General features: G+C 32.6%; 1 protein-coding gene and 1 pseudogene across 1 annotated transcript; both read left to right on the top strand.

The window, feature by feature from the left end:
• The first annotated feature begins 844 nt into the window (after positions 1-844).
• On the top strand, positions 845-20,510 carry LOC144561533 (scarecrow-like protein 9). Its single transcript, XM_078310505.1, has 3 exons — positions 845-912; positions 9,982-10,698; positions 19,129-20,510. Exons 2-3 carry the CDS (start codon positions 9,999-10,001, stop codon positions 20,331-20,333), a joined length of 1,905 nt encoding a protein of 634 aa, XP_078166631.1. The 5' UTR covers positions 845-912; positions 9,982-9,998; the 3' UTR covers positions 20,334-20,510.
• On the top strand, positions 2,071-3,966 carry LOC144567672 (scarecrow-like protein 9 pseudogene; annotated as a pseudogene).
• Positions 20,511-22,499: the final 1,989 nt, after the last annotated feature.

The following is a 22,499-nucleotide window of genomic DNA, read 5'->3' as shown; positions in this document are numbered from 1 at the left end:
TTTTCCTTTCTTTTTTTATTAGATGCTCCTGTATTCTTCTTATAACCAATCAAGAATTATGGCGGTGCCAATTAGCTCGGCGATTTTTTCTTGGGTAATGATGGCAAGAGGCACAGTGAATCATGTAAACAAAAATGTTGCGTTGTTTACCATTGATTTAATCTCCGTAAATTTGTTTATTTTATTTTGTGCGAGGTGTTCCATGCAATTTCTCTGTGACCAGACAAAGTTACTGAATAATATATGGATATCAATTATAAGGGATAACCAACACATAAACTTTGCAACAATTCATGTAGACTTATACAACCTTCATTTTACAAATTATTACTAAAGAAAACAAAGCAAATGCTTAAAATGACACACCAAAACCAGAGGCGGAGGTAAAAGAGAACATATATATATATCCGTTTACACCCCTATCTCCCATTCAAACTTTTTGATATTTAATTTATATAATATAAGTTTTGAATTAGTGATATTATTAAAATAATAAAAATAATATATATAATAGACGTATTATATTCATGGTTTATGAAATTTAGTGTATCGCCATATCCGTATTGTATCCAATACGATAGCTATATCTGTATCCATGCAAAACATAGCCCAGAAGAGATGGGTACCGTGCGTTCAGATCATATAATTGTAGAGAATCAAAGCGCACACAATCTTTGATTTTTTTGGTATATCTAATCTGTAGGTTATTTTTTCTCCGAATTGTCAAAGTAATTAAATGATGACTATGACTATATTTGTCAGGTCCTTCCATCCGAGTTGATTTTTCTACACTTCATTTCCACCATTTTCAGAGAGAAAGCAGAGAGGTATACAGGTAAAAGAAGAAGAGAAGTATTCTCTGTATCCACAACAGAGATAAAGCAGAGCTGCAAAGAGACCACGGATATATAGGTACGGGCTTTTTATATGGACCTCATCTCATCTCTACACTTTTGTTCTTGTAATGAATTCCCTCGTATATTTGAAAGACCCTTTATCCATGAACCATATTACTTTCAAGATAAAATTTGTCAAAAATTTATTCCATGAACATATTAATTATGACCATAGAAGGCAAACTCGCCCGAATCAGACCGGAATCGGATCAGACCGAGCCGATTTTGGACTGATTTACTTGGAGAGCCAGTTTTAGGAGTAAAACCGGGTTGAACAGTGTTGAATCGGCCGAGTTTTATGATTTAGACCGGTTTTTCTGGTTTCAAACCGATTCTTCGATTTTGAACTCTCCGAACTCCGATTATTTTTCTGATTTTGGAGATCTTTCCTTAGGTAAAAGAAAGATAATTAACAGAAAATGAACATGGCGCACAGATATTTTTGAACCATGGGACCCTTCAGTCGGAAATGATTAAATGAGAGAGGAGAGCTTCCGAATAGAATTTTTATTCCCATCTTTCTCCCTCTCCATTTCTTGTGTTAATGGGAACCTCCATTTTGATCTTTTCTATTTTGCAATATTTTTTTCCTTTACCTGTTTTCTTTTTCTCTTTTGGTTTTTCTTCTTTATTCTTTTTCTACTTTTCTTTTTTTCAGGGGTTAACAAGTGGTTTTAGTATTAATTTTGACCTAATTATTTTTTTACAATTTTATTTATATTATTTCAAACAAAACAAACATCCAGCAAAAAAATCCGAGTTTCTGATTCCGATTCCAAAATCAAGTAACCGATTCCGATTCTGATTTTTCCTTCTATGATTAGGACAACAAAGCATATCTAACATTTTTGTTTGAGAGAGGTACTGGCTGAATCCATTCGTAGAAGCAAGTTTAAACAAGTACATACTCATGCATCAATCAAAACGGAGCTAATGAGGTCCTTTGTAAAGTATATCACATTGGTCCACTCAAAAGCCTTACATACCAGTACCAGTCTTACCAGGTTAAAAGCCAGTACCAGTTACGACAATGTAGACAGCTTTAACGACAAAAAGACACTAAATCGTACCAGTGCAGCAACTAACTGGTTTGTTCCAATTCAGACCCCATTAAATATATATGTTTTCTACAATTCAGAAAGTAATTGGTGCTAATCGCAGTTGGCAGCTTCAAATGGATTCGAAAGATGTTTGGCATGCCCTTGATACACCGAGAGCACCACAAGCTGTTTTTGAATACGACCAGAACCAGAACCAGAATGCTACTCCTAATCCTTTGATAAGCAATGGTACAAAGAGCCAAGCGGTCTATGATCTCACGTCCAATGCAGTAATCAACTATATAGGCCAAATTCTATTAGAAGAAAATATAGATGATGAGATAAGCATTTATGAAGAAGAGGCAGCTCTTCGAGAAACTGAGAAATCCTTCTATGATCTCCTTGAAAGAGATGATGTGCCACCATACACTATATCTGAACCCCTCTTGATTAGTGGCAGTGCTGACCCTATATCTGCTTTATCAATGGAGAACCTTCCGGCCGCCACACCAGTCCAAAAGGTTGCTCAAGAAGCAATGAAGTTTCTTCCAAACATTGAAAAGTTGTTCGTGGGTTTAGAGCCAAATAGAATTGAGTTTCATGAAAAACCCAAGAAAAACGATGTTAGTGAGAACAAATTAGCAATATGTTACGAGACCTATACTAAAATGGGTTCAAGTAAAGATAGAGAACCAGATCTATCAGAGGGGCGAGCTCTCAAGCAACGAGCAGTTTCCGCAGATGAACAGGCAAGAAATGACATGGATCAATTTTTCCTTTTCCGTGGTAGCAAATATGCGAAAGAGGTTATATCAGTACGTCAAGGTATGAAACAAGATATGAAAAATGAATCACTGGGGCATAAGAAAAGTGGAGATTGCTTGGTAAATCTTCATTCTCTCCTAATTAGTTGTTGTGAAGCAGTTTCTGCTGACGACTATAACAGGGCATCTGAACTCATAAAGCAAATAGGGAAACACTCATACCCTATGGGAAATGGTGACCAACGTTTGGCATATTATTTGGTGGATGCACTCGAGGCACGTTTGGCTGGTACGGGAAGTGATATCTACCATAATCTACTGTCGAGGCAAGGAACTGTAACCGAATATTTAAAAGCATTCCGCGTTTATCATGCAATTTGCCCGTTTATGAAAGCATTATATTACTTCTCTATCCAAACAATCCTTAACATCTCAAAAAATGCCACAAAGGTTCATATAATTGACTTTGGAATCGACATGGGATTCTTGTGGCCATCTTTCTTTGAGCGTCTCTCGAGGTTAGGAAGTACACCTAAAATCCGTATAACTGGCATAGAATTTCCCGAAAAGGGTTTCCGTCCAAACAAACTTGTTGAAGAGACAGGAAGGCGGTTGTCAGAATATGCTAAGAGATTTAATATCCATCTCAAGTATCAAGGTATAGCATCCAAATGGGAGAACATTAGAATAGAAGATCTTAAGATTGAAAAAGATGAGATTTTAGTAGTAAATTGCTTAATTAGACTTAGATATCTTGCTGATGAGACAATTTCTGATGCCATGATATGCCCTCGTGATAAAGTTCTAAACTTGATAAGGGAGATCAAACCACTTGTCTTTATTCATGGAATTTATAATGGCTCGTACATTACGCCGTTCTACACAACCCGATTTAAGGATGTTTTATCCAAGTTCTCAGCAGCTTTTGATATTTTGGAGTCAACTATGCCTCGAGAGAGTGAGGCGAGGCTCCATATTGAGAGGACTATTCTCATTCGAAAAGTAATTAATGCAATAGCTTGTGAGGGTTCAGAGAGAGTGGAGAGGCCTGAGACATATAGGCAGTGGCAGGTTAGGAATCTTCGGGCCGGTTTTGTGCAACTGCCTGTGGATTCACTGATCAAGAAAAAGATAGAGAGAATGGTGAGAGAGCTTTACCACAAGGATTATCTTGTTGAAGAAACTAACAAATGGCTTCTATTGGGATGGAAAGGAACCATCTTATTTGGGTTGTCCACATGGAAACCGAATGAGAGTGAGTGTTGATTGCAATAATAAATAGTAAATGCATGCATGATAAAATGAGGTATATTTTGGGAATGGTTTTGATGTGTTATTTTAAGCATTTTCTTTGTTATTTTACTAATAATTTGTAAAATGAAGCTTGTATAAGTCTACATGAATTGTTGCAATTAAAGTTTCTGTGTTAGTTATCCCTTATAATTGATATCCATATTTTATTCTGTAACTTTGTCTGGCCACTGAGGCATTGCATGGAACACCTTATGCATGCGCACAAAATAAAATAAACAACGCAACGTTCAAGACGGTTTCAACGGATCTTAGCTGGCGGCTGCACTATCAACTAGTAATTTTTCCCTATAGCTCTTATAATTTAATTTATTGTTTCTCTATAGCCCTCTGCAAAAGTAAAAAGAAAAGAAAAATGGAATTTTTGTTTAAAAACAGATGTAAAACATCCCTACAAAATATCACAGAACCATTTTTAAGGAGTAATCCAATGATTTAAATTTGAGAAAAAAACACACACACACAATGCTGAATAATTATCTAAACTTTTCAGACTCTTCAGTAAAACAATTGAAGATATAAAGAAGATCCAAAACAACAGAAAACATCACAAAAAAAAAAAGATAAGAAATTAGAAACATAGTACGTGTTAGGACCCTCAGTAAATTAATCATGCTTCAACCTGCTGTTCTCCAGAGCCCAGATATAAATGTAAATGACTTTCACTAGTAAAGATACAATGATGTAAGGATAATGACAGAGCAGTTTTGGCTTCATACAGTGCGTCAATCATATTCAATGCCATACTCTTGGAAAGGATATCAAGTCCCGATCATCATTGATTCATTGCTGAAGTAATTAGATTATCATATATATAAAACAAAAAAAAAAAAACTTAGATCACGTTGTTTGTGTGGTGTAAAACGTTCTTAACTTAGCTTAAATAGATAAATTGATTAAAATAATTACATTTTTTTTAAATTTGGCTCTTCAAAAATTGATCATTGTTAGGGTGATTTTAGTTTTTTTTAATGATTTCAAGTTATTGATTCAAGTCAAATAGTGAGGCGATCTAGCGTGTCTAGTTAAAATTTTAATTAAATTTATTAGAATTTTTACAGGTCTTTATTTGAAATTGATCTTATAAGAAAATTTGCATGTAGAGTTAGAGAGAGAGAAATAAGTTTAGTATGATCTATTATGTAAATGTCACTTTATTTTTTAATATAAAATATAATAGAAAAAAAATCTAATAATAATATTTTATCATTTTAATAAAAAAATTAGTGAGATATCGGAGAAAATTAATGAAAACATGCATTCTATATAATTATATTTAGCTCCAAATAATTAAGTTATGATATTAATATGATTAGGACATAAACTATCTGTTCGAATTATAGAATAATATTTTTATACTAGTCGATCAAATACGCCAGTATTCGAAAAATAAAATAAAATTTTATCCTTTGTTGTTATTGGCGGTTACAGACTCTTCCTTGTTTTTCTTTCAAATTTTATTATTAACTTTTCAATTATATATATTTATTTTGACTTTGTAATTTAAGTTTGATGAAACGATCAATTAATATATGTTTCTAAAAATAAACCATTTTAGTTATAAATTTACCAAATTTATAATATCATATATTTTTCTTTTAAATCTATGAAATATATTAATTAGAGCAAAACTAGAGTGTAATGTGCTCACTAAGAGGGTTCGGTGAGCACAACTTTAAAAGTATATCGGATCAAGTTCAAACGTTAAATCCAAATCGTTGGGATCCATGTAATTCATGAGTGATGCATGTGCATGCATGTGATTTTTTTTTTTGAAAGTTTCGAGTTTATTTGCTACAAGGTCAAGCGGTCAAAGAAATGATAAAAATTGAATATATAAAATAATTTATAAATTAACTTATAAAAAATTTATTTCCTTGACCGCTTGATCTTGTACGTAGCAAATAAATTCGAAACTTTCAAAATTTTATATGTACATGCATCACTCATGAAATACATGGATTTCGATGATTTGAATTAGATATTTGAAGTCGATCAGAATTTCATGTATATTCCTCAAAAAACAAATCATATACAATGGTGTAAAGATATTGACAGAGCAGTTTTGGCTTCATACAGAGCACCAATCATATTCAATGCCACACTCTTGGAAATGATATCAAGTCCCGATCATCAGGCCTTGCAACAGTAATACTGATCGGAACTAAATTGAGTTCAAATGATTTCAATAGAAGAGAATTCAATAGAGTTAAATTTCAATTGAATTTTTATGATCAAAATGGATAAATACATCACAAGAATTCATTCACAAATAATAAATAAGTTCCCTCAATTTTCTCCTTATTTACTTCATATGCCACAAAACTCTAATTTAGGGTTTCCTTCGGAGTGATGGAGAAGACAATAGAACAAAAATTGATATTATATTTTGACAATAACAGTAAAAAGTAGTAGATAACTTACTTGATCGGAGGTAATTGAAACAATTGTCGCACTTTTTCACCCTATATTTCAACTCATAACTAAAGCGAAGAAAATGAGGGTTAAGTTGACCTTTCACCAGCGTCAAATCAATTCTCGTCAAATACCTATGCTCCGCACGCGATTTCGTTGGACGATATCAACGCCTCCAAATTGCGTCAAATCTTCTCTTCTCTCATTTGCTTCTTTGTTCCGATCAGCCGAAGAAATGTCAATTCTCTTTCTGATTCGCGTTTTCCACTCCAGAGGAGCTTTCCGATCAGAGGGTAAATTTAATGTAACTTTAAAAAAAAAATGAGTACTAGAAAATATTTTTTGAATGAAAAATTTAAAATAATTTTCTTAAATTGAATTACAAGGGTTATTAACTAAATTTTTAAGACAAAAAAGCTGTCATTTACAAATTTACCGGCAAAGGCAAAGGATTGTTCTATGGCAAGTAGTAATTTTTTTATAAATAGTTCACATTTAAGAGTGATGTAGAATACAAATCATGAAATGTTCTAGTACCAAGGTTTTAAATAGCAATTATAGCGCTATAGCTTTTAAGATTTGAAAAAGCTATAGCGTAGTTATAGGACAACTATAGCTAGCTATTTAGAATCATTATAAAAGAAAAGCGGTTAATAGCGTTATAGCTTTTGAGATCCGAAAAAGCTATAGTTCAGTTATTGCGTAGCTATAGCTAGCTATTTAGAACCCTATGTAGTACTATCATTTTCGAGCTTGGAGATCAAATCTTACATTTTTTTTGAATTTATTAAAATGTTGTAGTACTATCATAAAAATTCGAAGACAACTTGGTTGCACGGAAGCCGTGATGCAAACGTTTTGATATTAGCCAACCTCTCTCTCTCTCGCTATACACACACAACACAATACATCTTATACATAATATATCATAAAATATAAAAAAAATATAATTATATATCTCAATTTAAAAAAAATATACTAGATATTTAAAAAAATATTTTTGTGTACGAATTAATAAACTCGATAAATCAAATTTATCATAAATTACTAAATGAAAAGTTACATAATATATTGTATAAATCAATCTAATCATGATAATAAAAATTATATAGTTATATGCACAAACAAAATATTATATAATATAATTTTATATTTATCAATAATTATACAAATAATGAATACAAAATAATTTTTATTGGTACATGACTTGTCGAGATTATTGAAAATATTTTTTTTACCCGTATCCTTATTCATACATGAGGAATCAGTTTAAATAATATCATTGATATATGAGGAGGGATTCACTTTCACTTATATTTTTTTTTATGATACTAGAGTACACTTCACATTTTCAAAGTTCAAACAGTGAATCCCTGATGTTGAGCCTGTGTTTGTTGTCTTTAGTCTTGAACATTCCGTGAGGTTCATTCTCTCCCACTTCGATTTTGACCAAGTTGAAATCAATCGCAGGCTTCACAGCAACGGTCGCATCCAAATTGCGTGTTTTGACTTTTTTCTTTTTTTTTATTAGATGCTCCTGTATTTTCTTATAACCAATCAGGAATTATGGCGGTGCCAATTAGTTCGGCGATTTTTTCTTGGGTAATGATGGCAATAGGCACAGTGAATCAGGTAAACAAAAATGTTGCGTTGTTTACCATTCATTTAATCAGTAAATTTTTTTATTTTATTTTGTGCACATGCATAAGCTGTTTAATGCAAAGCTTCTTTGATCAGACAAAGTTACTGAATAAAATATGGATATCAATTAGAAGAGATAACCAACACAGAAGCTTTGTAAAAATTCATAGACTTATACAAGCTCCATTTTACAAATTATTACTAAAAAAATGCTTAAAATGATACATCAAAACCAGAGGCGGAGGTAAAAGAGAACATATATATATCCGTTTACACCCCTATCTCCCATTCAAACTTTTTGATATTTAATTTATATAATATAAGTTTTGAATTAATAATATTATTAAAATAATAAAAAATAATATATATAATAGATGTATCGTATCCATATCTTTTAAAACTACTTTATTGCAGTATCCGTACCTGTATCCATGCAACATCGACCAGAAGAGATGGGTATCATGCGCTCAGATCATATAATTGTAGAGAATCAAAGCGCATACAATCTTTGACTTTTTTGGTATATTTAATCTATAGGTTAATTTTTCTCTGAATTGTCAAAGTAATAAAGGTTGACTATGACAATCTTTGTTAAGGTCCTTCCATCCGAGTTGATTTTTCTACACTTCATTTCCACCACAAGCAGCAGAGAGATAAAGAAGAAGAGAAATATTCTCTGTATTCACAACAGATATAAAGCAGAGCTGCAGAGAGACCACAGATAGGTACAGGTTTTTTATATGGATCTCATCTAGCTCATCTCTACACTTTTGTTCTTGTAATGAATTTCCTGGTATATTTGAAAGACCCTTTATCCATGAACCTTATTACTTTCACGATAAAATTTGTCAAGAAATTTATTCCATGAACATATTAATTAGGACCATAGAAGACAAACTCGGTCGAGTCAGACCGAAATCGGTCGATTTGGACCGGAACCGGACCAGACCGAGCCGATTTTGAACCGATTTACGTGGAGAGTGAGTTTTAGAGGTAAAACCGGGTTGAACAGCATTGAATTGGCCGAGTTTGCACCGATTTCAGACTGAGTTTTATGATTTAGACCGGTTTTTCTGGTTTCAAACCGATTCTTCGATCTTAACTCTCCGAAACTCCAATTATTTTTCTGATTTTGAAAATTCTTTCCTGGGGAAAATGAAAGATTATTAACAGAAAATGAAAATGGCGCACAGATACTTTTGAACCATGGGACCCATTAAATGAGAGACTGGAGAGCTTCCGAATAGAATTTTTATTCCCATCTTTTTTCCCTCTCCATTTCTTGTGTTAATGGGAACCTCCATTTTGATCTTTTCTAGTTTTTTCCTTTACCTGTTTCCTTTTTCTTCTTTCTTCTTTTTCTTCTTTTTCTTTTTTTAATTAGGGGTTAACAAGTGGACTTAGTATTACTTTTGACCTAATTATATTTTTACAATTTTATTTATATTATTTCAAACAAAACAAACGTTTCGACAAAAAAAATCCGAGTTTCCAATCTGATGTAGTCGATACTGATATCCGATTTCAATTCCACAATAAAGTGACCGATTCCGATTCTGATTCCGATTTTTCCTTCCATGATTAGGACAACAAAGCATATCTAACATTTCTTTTTGAGAGAGGTACTGGCTACATGCCTACATCCATTTGTAGAAACAAGTTTAAACAAGTACATACTCATGCATCAACCAAAACGGTAATGAAAGATAATGAGGTCCTTTGTATAGTATCTCTCATTTGTCCACTCAAAAGCCTTACATACCACTACCAGTCTTACCGGGTTCAAGCCTACTAGTTACCACAATGTAGTCAGCTTTAACGACAAAAAGACACTAAACTGTACCAGTGCAGCAACTAACTGGTTTGTTACAAATTAGACCCCCTTATATATATTTTACTTGGTTCTAATCGCAGTTACTTGGCAAATTCAAATGGATTCCAAAGATGTTTGGCAAAAAAATGACCTTGATACACCGAATGCCCCACAAGCTGTTATTGAATGTGAGCAGAACCACAACCAGAACCAGAATGCTACACCTAATCCTTTGATAAGCAATGGTACAAATAGCCAAGAGGTGTGTGATCTCACGTCCAATGCAGTAATCAACTATATAGGCCAAATTCTTTTAGAAGAAAATATAGATGATGAGATAAGCATTTATGAAGAAGAGGCAGCTCTTAGAGAAACTGAGAAATCCTACTATGATCTCCTTGAAAGAGATGATGTGCCATCATACACTATATCTGAATCCCTCTTGATTAGTGGCAGTGCTCATGACCCTATATCTGCTTCTTCAATGGAGAACCTTCCGGCCACACGAGTCCAGAAGGGTGCTCAAGAAGCAATGAAGTTTCTTCCAGCCATTGAAAATTTGTTTGTGGGGTTAGAGCCAAATAGAATTGAGTTTCATGAAAAACCCAAGAAAAACGATGTTAGTGAGAACAAAGAAATATGTTACGAGACCTATACTAAAACATGTTCAAGTAATGATAGAGAACCAGATCTATCAGAGGGACGACCTCTCAAGCAACGAGCAGTTTCCGCAGATGAGCAGGCAAGAAATGACTTGGATCAATTTCTCCTTTTCCGTGGTAGCAAATATGCGAAAGAGGTTATCTCGGTACGTGAAGGTATGGAACAAGATGTGAAAAATGAATCACCGAATGAGTTAGGAAAGAAGGAAACTGGAGATTGTTTGGTAAATCTTCATTCTCTCCTAATTAGTTGTTGCGAAGCAGTTTCTGCTGACAATTACAACAGGGCATCTGAACTCATCAAGCAAATAAGGAAACACTCGTACCCTATGGGAAATGGCGATCAACGTTTGGCATATTATTTGGTGGATGCACTCGAGGCACGCTTGGCTGGTACGGGAAGTGATATCTACAATAAACTCCTGTCGAGGCAAGGAACTGTGACCGAATATTTGAAAGCATTCCGCGTTTATCATGCAATTTGCCCGTTTTTGAAAGCATTATTTTTCTTCTCTATCCAAACAATCCTTAACATCTCAAAAAATGCCACAAAGGTTCATATAATTGACTTTGGAATCCACATGGGATTCTTGTGGCCATCTTTCTTTGAACGTCTCTCGAGGTTAGGAAGTAAACCACCTAAAATCCGTATTACTGGCATAGAACTTCCCGAAAAGGGTTTCCGTCCAAACAAACTTGTTGAAGAGACAGGAAGGCGGTTGTTAGAATTTGCTAAGAGATTTAATATCCATCTCAAGTATCAAGGTATAGCATCCAAATGGGAGAACATTAGAATAGAAGATCTTAAGATCGAAAAAGATGAGATTTTAGTAGTAAATTGCTTAGTTGGACTTAGAAAACTTGCTGATGAGACAATTTCGGATGCCATGATCTGCCCTCGTGATAAAGTTCTAAACTTGATAAGGGAGATCAAACCACGTGTCTTTATTCATGGAATTTTTGATGGCCCGTACGGTACGCCATTCTACACAACCCGATTTAAGGGAGTTTTATCCAAGTTCTCATCATTATTTGATATGTTTGAGTCAACTATGCCTCGAGAGAGTGAGGCAAGGCTCCATATTGAGAGGACTGTTCTCATTCCAAGAGCAACTAATGCAATAGCTTGTGAGGGTTCAGAGAGAGTGGAGAGGCCTGAGACGTATAGGCAGTGGCAGGTGAGGAGTCTTCGAGCCGGTTTTGTGCAATTGCCTGTGGATTCACTGATCAAGAAAAAGATAGAGAGAATGGTGAGAGAGCTTTACCACAAGGATTATCTTGTTGAAGAAACTAACAAATGGCTTCTATTGGGATGGAAAGGAACCATCTTAATTGGGTTGTCCACATGGAAACCGAATGAGAATGAGTGTTGATTGAAATAATAAATAGTAAAGGCATGCATGATAAAATGAGATATGTATTGGGAATGGGTTTGATGTGTTATTTTAAGCATTTTCTTTGTTTATTTACTAATAATTTGTAAAATAGAGCTTGTATAAGTCTACATGAATTGTTGCAAAGTTTCTGTGTTGGTTATCCCTCATAATTGATATCCATATTTTATTCAGTAACTTTGTCTGGTCACAGAGGCATTACATCAAATAGCTTATGCACACAAAATAAAATAAACAAATTTACAGATTAAATCAATGGTAAACAACGCAACGTTCAAGACTAATCGGTTTCAACGATTTGGATTTATTGTTTGAAATTAATTTAATAGATTTTTAGAGTTAAACTCACCAAACACTTTGATATGCTTAAGAACACTCTAGTTCTACTCTAAATATAAATATTGGAAACTGGATGCGTCCCACATATATTGGACCAATAAAATTTGAGCTTGATGGTGTCTATTTTCGTCTGATCCGTTTTAAGATCCGTACATGTTGTTTTAATATTTATGTGTGTCCGCTTTAATATTCATACATATCTTGCTGCTCTAGAATAAATCATGCTGCATGGGAATCTCTTCATGTTTTTAAAAGATGATAACATAATATAACAATTAATATCGTGCACTCCCCTCAGTTAAGGTATACGCCACCGTTGAATATTTATTGGTAATAAAAGGCAAAATTAATCCAGTGACATAATTAAATTCAAGAATAATTTATTTTTTATTTTATTGAAAATACTTTATAATTCGACATGTTTTAGAGGTATTGGAAGACAACCATCTTTGTGGATAGAGTATTATTAGTTAATAACAATTGTTCAATAAACATTTTTAATAGATTCCATTCAATGAAATTAATATGTTATCAGATGAGAGCATGAATAAAAATCAATTGGAACAGAGGGTAGAAGGCTCAGAAGCTTCGTCAGGCCCAAAACAAAGCCTAAATAAATTAAATCAAGGGGATTTCATGTAAATCCTTCAAAAGTTCCAATATCATCCCTATAAATTTAGTAATTATATAGTTATTTTTGAAAATTATAAAAACTCACATATTTGTCAATCCATCGTATTTAACATTAACTTTCTATTTATCGTTGAAAATTGAACAAATATGTGAATTTTTACAATTTTTAAATATAAGTATGTAATATCATTATAAGTAAATATGGTAATAGGACAGCTCCTGCTATCTGTTCTCCTTTTTGGAAATCAATACTTAAGAATCATAAAGTAATTAATCTTGGTCTCAATAAAGAAATTGGCAATGGTAAGTCCACTTCCTTCTGGTTAGATAGATGATATAATGAATATGCATTGCAACCAGTGTTTTAATATTCGGTTCTTATTCGGTATTCGGAAAGCGACCGAATACGGAATATATAGTATGCGGCCGAATATTGGGATTTTTATTCGGATTTATATATTTAGATTTTCAAATGAAAATTCATAGACATTAACTCTAATAAACATAGATAAACATAGATAAATATTACAAATAAATATAAATAAAACATAACACAAGTTAGAACAAGTTAACAACTCACAGTACAAATTACAAAACTACAAATAAGCATAAATAAACAATAAGTTCAAACTTAAATAAATGAAATTATAATTTATTCGGTTCTTATTTGGTTCTTATTCAGATTCCTATTCTTTATTCGGAAATATTCGGTTCATATTCGGTTCTTATTCGGATTCTTATTCTTTATTCAGAAATATTTGGTTCATATTCAGTTCATATTCGAAAATATTCAGTTCTTATTCGGATTCTTATTCTCTATTCGGAAATATTCGGCCGAATAGACCAAATATTAAAACACTGATTGCAACATCAATTTTCTAACTTGTTTTCTATTGTTAGTGATAGATTTCTCTCAGTGGTGGATGCATTTGCATCGTCACGCTTGCATATAACATTTCAAAAACAGTTAACAGGTATATATATAATATAATGGTTGACCCTTTTACAAAAATTTGAACACTTCTCTTTGTTTGAACAGTGGGATGATCGATTAATTTGAAGATGGTCACAAGATGACTACTTTACGGTTCACTCTTTTTACAAATAGTTAGAATTTGATGGAAAGCTCAATTCTGAGTATGATACTACATGGAAATCACATCTACCCTTGAAAATTAAGATCTTTCTCTGGTTGGTAAAAAGAGATAAAATCTTAACAAAAGATAACTTGTCCAAGAAAGGATGGCAATTTGACTTTACTTGTGCTTTACTAGTATGAAAGTATGGAACATTTATTTATTCATTGTTCTTATAGTAGAATGATTTGGGATTGGATTGTAACTCATAATAATTTTATCTTTGAGTTTGAATCTTTGAGGAATCTTTGGATGCTTAATGCATCTATACCTTTAAAAGATAAATTGTTGGTTGAATTGTTAAGAGGAACTACTTTATGGACAATTTGGTTAGAAAAAAATATAGTAATATTTAGTGATTCTCAACCCCTGCCTATTAAGAAAATAGATTTTAAGATTATTTCTTTAGCAATATTTTGGTGTAAATCTAAATCTATAAATTTTTTTTAAAATTAAATCTAATGCTTCCATATGATGTTAAGGACCTCCCAGATCCAATAGTATTAGAGGAGGAAGAGGAGCAAATCCAAGCTTCTGGGACTGGCAGCCTCTCAGATCAAATGTCTGGAGAATAGTTAACGGATGATGACTTATTGAATGATTAATATTTTATATGTTTTGGTGATTTTGTAGTTGATATATTTGCTTCATGGTTATTGTTTTTGACTTGTAGCGGTTATTTCTTAGTTAGCTATTTCTTGCATATTTTTAGTCTTTTGATGTTGATACAAACTATTGTAAATGATTATTGTATTTGATTTTGGTATCTATTTTGGATACCAGATCAAGTATGATTGATTTCAATGAAATCGGTGGTAATACCACTACTTTTCAAAAAAATAAAAATATAAGTATGTAATTATTGATTTTAGAGAAATAAATACGTAATATTAAAACTTTTAAGGGATATACATGGAATCCCCCTTAAATTAAAGTGGAAGATCAACGAGCATATTTTCATAAAAAAACATTGATATTTCTCATAATTATTTACTTTGCATTGAATAATTCTCCCAATATTTGTAATTATTAAATAATTTCCAAAAATATTTCTCTTAATTTAAATAAGTCACATAATCATTTAGCTAATTCATCTATTTTTCTTAACATATTTAATAAAATCCAAGACCACCTCAAAATATATTTCAAAAAGGGGGAATTTCATGTTTACCCCTCGAAACCTTCGAAAGTACATATTTCTCCCTCTAAATTTTGAAATTACGTATTTTCCCCTCTAAACTTTAAAAACTCACAAATTTACCTATTTTATTGTCTTTTATATTAAAACTCATTCTAAATTTATAATTTCTTTTTTTTACCCTTAATTAAAAACATAAAACACCCATCAAATTTAAATTTGAATCACAAAGGGTTCATCTACCATCCGAACTGCTTTATACGCTAGATCAACACAAATCTTGAGGCGAACAAACACATATCTTGAAGCTATGCGCACGTATCTTAATGTGGTGCGCGCGGATTAGAATTGCTTTAAGATATGTGCGTGCTAGATCAACACAAATCTTGAAGCGAATACGCACGCAAATTGAAGTAATATAGACATAACTCAATGCGATACACACGGATCAGACGGTAGATGAACTCTTCAGATTCAAAATTCGAGTCCATGGACATTTTATGCTTTTAAGAAAGGATAAAATGAATATTTTATAAATTTAGAATGAGTTTTAATATAAAAGACAATAAAATTGATAAATTTGTGAGTTTTTGAAGTTTAGAGAGGAAAATATGTAATTTAAAATTTTAGAAAGGAAAATATGTAATTTTGAAGTTTTTGAGGGGTATACGTGAAATTCTCCCTTTTAAAAAAAAAGGGCATTATTAAATCTGCTCCATTTGGCGGACATGTGTTATTCTCTCTAGCAATTAAATTATGTAACCTTTGTGTTTCGATTTGTAAACAGGCTAAATGCTCTTCCCTAGAAAAGTTTAAATTTGGCTCTTCACAAATTGATTATATGTTAAAGTGATTTTTAGTTTTTTTTTTTTATTGATTTCAAGTTATGAATTATGTTATATATTAAAGATCTAAATAGTGTTTATCGCGTCATAATCAAATAATTAAAAAAATGGTGTTATGCTCATATAGCGTTGCTATAGCGTAAAATAGCACGCTACAGAGTTGATAGCTGCATAGCTTTTATAGTATGAAAACGCAATAGCGGTGCTATAATGCTATATAGCATGCTATTTAGAACCTTGTTATATATTGAGGCGATACAATATACGTGTAGTAAAACTTTGAATTCAAGAGACTTTTTACAAGTTTTAATTTGAAATTGACGTTATAAGAAAATTTTCACCTTCTTTTATTAACAAGGAAAGTTAATGGAAGAAACGATGAATGAATTTATTTGTATAAAAAGCTAGTTTAGTTATATAATTCATTAAAAATTTAATATTAAAAACTCTATACAAATTATATTTATTAATTAATAAAATTCAAATACTTATATGAATTTTCTCATTTCTTAGTTTCATAAATTTAGATGATCAATTAAAAAAGAGGTGATTTTTTTTTTCAATTACGCTTTCTTGGTTTGATGTTTTAAGAAACTAATTAAGAGAATATTATCAATATTTTAATTAGGAGTCGGAAATGTCTTTTGAATTAAAGACATTATTATATCAATGGTTAACATATATAACCCCTGACAACTATGCCAACTCACTTTTGTTGTTATATAAAATAGTAGCTATGTTATTTAATACATACTTAGGTTATTGTATCATCTCCTATTCAATTTTTTTGATATTTAATTTATATAATATAAGTTTTGAATTAATAATATTATTAAAATAATAAAAATATCATATATATAATAAACATATTATATTCATAATTTTTGAAAATTAGCGTATGGCCGTGAACATAGCTCAGAAGATATGGTTACACTTACCGTGCGTTCAGATCATATAGTTGTAGAGAATCAAAGCGCATACAATCTTTGACTTTTTTGACTGACTATAGGACCTTCCAGTCCTTCAAAAAAGACTATAGGTCCTTCCATCCGAGTTGATTTTTCTACACTTCATTTCCACCACAAGCAGCTGAGAGATAAAGAAGAAGAGAAGTATTCTCTGTATTCACAACAGAGATAAAGCAGAGCTGCAAAGAGACCACGGATATATAGGTACGGCCTTTTTAATTATATGGATCTCATCTCATCTCTACACTCTTGTTCTTGTAATGAATTTCCTGGTATATTTGAAAGACTCTCTATCCATGAAATTCATTACTAAGATAAATTTTGTCAAGAAATTTATTCCATGAACATACTAATTAGGACCACAGAAGGCAAATTCGGCTGAGTCAGACCGAAATCGGTTGATTTGAACAGGAATCGGACCAGACCGAGCTGAATTTTAACCGATTTATGTGGAGAGCGAGTTTTAGGGGTAAAACCGGGTTGAACAGTGTTGAATCGGCCGAGTTTGCACCGATTTCAGACCGAGTTTTATGATTTAGACCGGTTCTTCTGGTTTCAAACCAATTCTTCCATCTTAACTCTCTGAAACTCTGATTATTTTTCTGATTTGGAGATTTTTTCTGAGTAAAATGAAAGATCATTAACAGAAAATGAACATGGCGCACAGATATTTTTGCACCATGGGACCCTTCAGTCGGAAATGATTATGAGAGACAGGAGCTTCCGAATTGAATTTTTAGCTTCATCCAAAAAAATAGAATTTTTATTCCCATCTTTCTCCCTCTCCATTTCTTGTGTTAATGGGAACCTCCATTTTGATCTTTTCTGTTTTGCAATATTTTTTTCCTTTACCATTTTTTTTTTTTTTTTCTCTTTTGGTTTTTCTTCTTTATTCTTTTTCTATTTTTCTTTTTTTCAGGGGTTAACAAGTGGTCTTAGTATTAATTTTGACCTAATTATTTTTTTACAATTTTATTTCTATTATTTCAAACAAAACAAACATCCGGCAAAAACAATGTGAGTTTCCGATCCGATTTAGCCGATTCTGACAGATTTATCCGATTCCGACTTGTCCTTCTATGATTAGGACAACAAAGCATATCTAACATTTTTTTTTTGAGAGAGGTACTGGCTACATCCATTCGTAGAAACAAGTTTAAACAAGTACATACTCATGCATCAACCAAAACGGTAATGAAAGCTAACGAGGTCCTTTGTAAAGTATCTCTCATTTGTCCACTCAAAAGCCTTACATACCAGTACCACTCTTACCAGGTTAAAAGCCGGTACTAGTTACCAGTTACCACAATCTACTCAGCTTTGACAACAAAAAGACACTAAACCGTACCAGTACTGCAGCAACTAACTGGTTTGTTACAATTCAGTCCCCCTTAAATATATATATATTTTGTGCAATAAGAAATTAAACGGTGTACTTGGTGTTGATTGCAGTTACTTGGCAGCTTCAAATGGATTCTAAAGATGTTTGGCAAAAAAATGCCCTTGATACACCGAGTGCACCACAAGCTGTTTTTGAATGTGACCAGAACCAGAATGCCACACCTAATGCTTTGATAACCAATGGTACAAATAGCCAAGAGGTCTGTGATCTCAATTCCAATGCAATAATCAACTATATAGGCCAAATTCTATTAGAAGAAAATATAGATGACGAGATAAGCATTTATGAAGAAGAGACGGCTCTTCGAGAAACTGAGAAATCCTTCTATGATCTCATTGAAAGAGATGATGTGCCACCATACACTATATCTCAACCCCTCTTGATTAGTGGCAGTGCTGACCCTATATCTGCTTTATCAATGGAGAACCAGCTTCCGGCCACACGAGTCGAAAAGGGTGCTCAAGAAGCAATGAAGTTTCTTCCAACCATTGAAAAGTTGTTTGTGGGTTTAGAGCCAAATAAAATTGAGTCTCATGAAAAACCCAAGAAAAACGATGTTAGTGAGAACACTAAAACGGGTTCAAGTAAAGATAGAGAACCAGATATATCAGAGGGGCGAGCTCTCAAGCAACGAGCAGTTTCTGCAGATGAACAGGCAAGAAATGATTTGGATCAATTTTTCCTTTTCCGTGGTAGCAAATATGCCAAAGAGGTTATGTCAGCACGTGAAGGTATGAAACAAGATATGAAAAATGAATCACTGGGGCATAAGGAAACTGGAGATTGCTTGGTAAATCTTCATTCTCTCCTAATTAGTTGTTGTGAAGCAATTTCTGCTGACGATTACAACAGGGCCTCTGAACTTATCAAGCAAATAAGGAAACACTCATACCCTATGGGAAATGGTGACCAACGTTTGGCATATTATTTGGTGGATGCACTCGAGGCACGCTTGGCTGGTACGGGAAGTGATATCTACCATAAACTACTGTCCAGGCAAGGAACTGTGACCGAAGTTTTGAAAGCATTCCGGTTTTATCATGCAATTTGCCCGTTTATGAAAGCATTATATTACTTCTCTATCCAAACAATCCTTAACATCTCAAAAAATGCCACAAAGGTTCATATAATTGACTTTGGAATCAACATGGGATTCTTGTGGCCATCTTTCTTTGAACGTCTCTCGAGGTTAGGAAGTACACCTAAAATCCGTATAACTGGTATAGAATTTCCCGAAAAGGGTTTCCGTCCAAACAAACTTGTTGAAGAGACAGGAAGGCGGTTGTCAGAATATGCTAAGAGATTTAATATCCATCTCAAGTATCAAGGTATAGCATCCAAATGGGAGAACATTAGAATAGAAGATCTTAAGATCGAAAAAGATGAGATTTTAGTAGTAAATTGCTTAATTAGACTTAGAAAACTTGCTGATGAGACAATTTCTGATGCCATGATATGCCCTCGTGATAAAGTTCTAAACTTGATAAGGGAGATCAAACCACGTGTCTTTATTCATGGAATTTATAATGGCTCGTACAATACGCCGTTCTACACAACCCGATTTAAGGGAGTTTTATCGAAGTTCTCATCATTTTTTGATATTTTCGACTCAACTATGCCTCGAGAGAGTGAGGCGAGGCTCCATATTGAGAGGTATGTTCTCATTCCAAGAGCAATTAATGCAATAGCTTGTGAGGGTTCAGAGAGAGTGGAGAGGCCTGAGACGTATAGGCAGTGGCAGGTTAGGAATCTTCGGGCCGGTTTTGTGCAATTGCCTGTGGATTCACTGATCAAGACAAAGATAGAGCGAATGGTGAGAGAGCTTTACCACAAGGATTATCTTGTTGAAGAAACTAACAAATGGCTTCTATTGGGATGGAAAGGAACCATCTTAATTGGGTTGTCCACATGGAAACCGAATGAGAATGAGCGTTGATTGAAATGATAAATAGTAAAGGCATGCATGATAAAATGAGCTATATTTTGGGAATGGTTTTGATGTGTCATTTTATGTATTTTCTTTGTTTTTTTGTTTTTTACTAATAATTTGTAAAATGGAGCTTGTATAAGTCTACATGAATTGTTGCCAAGTTTCTGTGTTGATTATCCCTCATAATTGATATCCATATTTTATTCAGTAACTTTGTCTGGTCACAGAGGCATTGTATCAAACAGCTTATGCACACAAAATAAAATAAACAAATTTACGGATTAAATCAATGGTTTCAATGTTCAAGACTAATCGGTTTCAACGGTTTGGATTTATTGTTTCAAGCTAATTTAATAAATTTTGGAGTTACACACCAAACACCCTAGTGAGCATAAGAACACTCTAGTTCTACTCAAGATATAAATATTGGGAACCGGATGCGTCCCATGTGTATTGGACTAATAAAATTTGAATTTGATGGTGTCTATTATCATTTAAAAAAAATAGCAAATCTGTCCTCAAAAACAAAAAAAAAATTAAAAAAATGCCCTAACCGCTCCATGTTTGGACGGTCCACTCTTAGCACCAGACTGCCCAAATATGAGGCGGTCAGCTCTCAATACCAGACCGCCTAATAAAGAAGCGGTTAGGTTTGAAACTTTTTTGCTCTTCATTAAAACAATTCAAGATATAAAGAAGATCCAAAATAAGATGATCACATAATATAACAATTAATATCATGCACTCAATTAAGGAATACGCCACCAATCACCATTTAACATTTATTGGTAATAAAAAATAATAATTTCATGACATAATTAAATTCAAGAATAATTCATTATTAATTTTATTGAAAATACTTTATAATTCGACATGTTTTAGAGGTATTGGAAGACAACCATCTTTGTGGATAGAGTATTATTAATTACAACTCTTAATATAAAATAACCAGTTCAATAAACAATTTTAATCGATTGGAATTAATATGTTATCAGATGTGACCATGAACAAAAAATCAATTGGAACAGAGGGTAGAAGGCTAAGAAGCTTCGTCAGGCCCAAAAGAAAGCCCAAAAGAAATTAAATCAAGGGGGATTTCATGTATATCCTTCAAAAGTTCAAATATTATACCTCCAAATTCAGTAATTATATATTTATTCTGAAAATTTTAAGAACTCACATTTTTGTTCAATCCATCATATTTAACATGAACTTTCTATATATCTTGAAAATTGAGCAAATATGTGAATTTTTGCAATTTTTAAATATAAGTATGTAATTATTGATTTTAGAGGAATAAATACATAATATTAAAGCTTTTAAAGGATATACATGGAATCCCCCTTAAATTAAAGGGGAAGATCAATGAGCATTTAAAAAAAAAGCTTAAAAAAACGGTGCTATGCTCATATAGCGCTGCTATAGCGTGAAATAGCACGCTACAGCGTTGATAGCGGCATAGCTTTGATAATCCGAAAACACAATAGCGGTGCTATAATGCTATATAGCACGCTATTTAGAACCTTGTTATATATTGAGTTGATACAGTATGCGTGTAGTAAAAATTAGAATTCAAGAGAATTTTGACAAGTTTTAATTTGAAATTGATGTTATAAGAAAATTTTCACCTTCTTTGATTAACAAGGGAAGTTGATGGAAGAAACGATGAATGAATTTATTTGTATAAAAAGATAGTTTAGTTATATATTCATTAAAAATTTAATATTAAAAACTATATACAAAGTATATTTATTAATTAATAAAATTCAAATACTTATATTAATTTTCTCATTTCTCAGTTTCATAACTTTAGATGATCAATTAAAAAAGAGGTGACTTTTTTTTTTCAATTACGTCTTCTTGGTTTGATGTTTAAGAAAATAATTAAGAGAATATTATCAATATTTCAATTAGGAGTCGGAAATGCCTTTTGAATTAAAGACATTACATAATCCCTTCTAAGCCAACTCACTTTTGTTGTTATAAAATAGAGTAGCTATGTTATTTAATACATAATTAGGTTATTGTATCATCTCCCATTCAATTTTTTTGATATTTAATTTCTATAGAGGAGGGATCCACTTACAACATTTATAAGTTACAATATCTTACAACAATTTGGTTTTGTGATTTTAAAGGTTTAAACAGTCGATCCAAACCGTTCAACATGAT

The sequence above is a fragment of the Carex rostrata genome, chromosome 1, assembly GCF_964058835.1.
Source record: "Carex rostrata chromosome 1, lpCarRost1.2, whole genome shotgun sequence".
Taxonomy (NCBI): Eukaryota; Viridiplantae; Streptophyta; class Magnoliopsida; order Poales; family Cyperaceae; genus Carex; species Carex rostrata.
The sequence above is the reverse complement of the archived record's forward strand: the minus strand, read 5'-3'. Positions and strand labels throughout refer to the sequence as shown.

What these genes read in the sequence shown, in the direction of transcription:
- LOC144561533 (XM_078310505.1), top strand. Translation starts at nt 9,999, where the DNA reads ATGGATTCCAAAGATGTTTGGCAAAAAAATGACCTTGATACACCGAAT. An exon ending in GGTTATCTCGGTACGTGAAG is followed by an intron (nt 10,699 to 19,128) that starts GTATGGAACAAG and finishes CAGCACGTGAAG; the next exon opens with GTATGAAACAAGATATGAAA.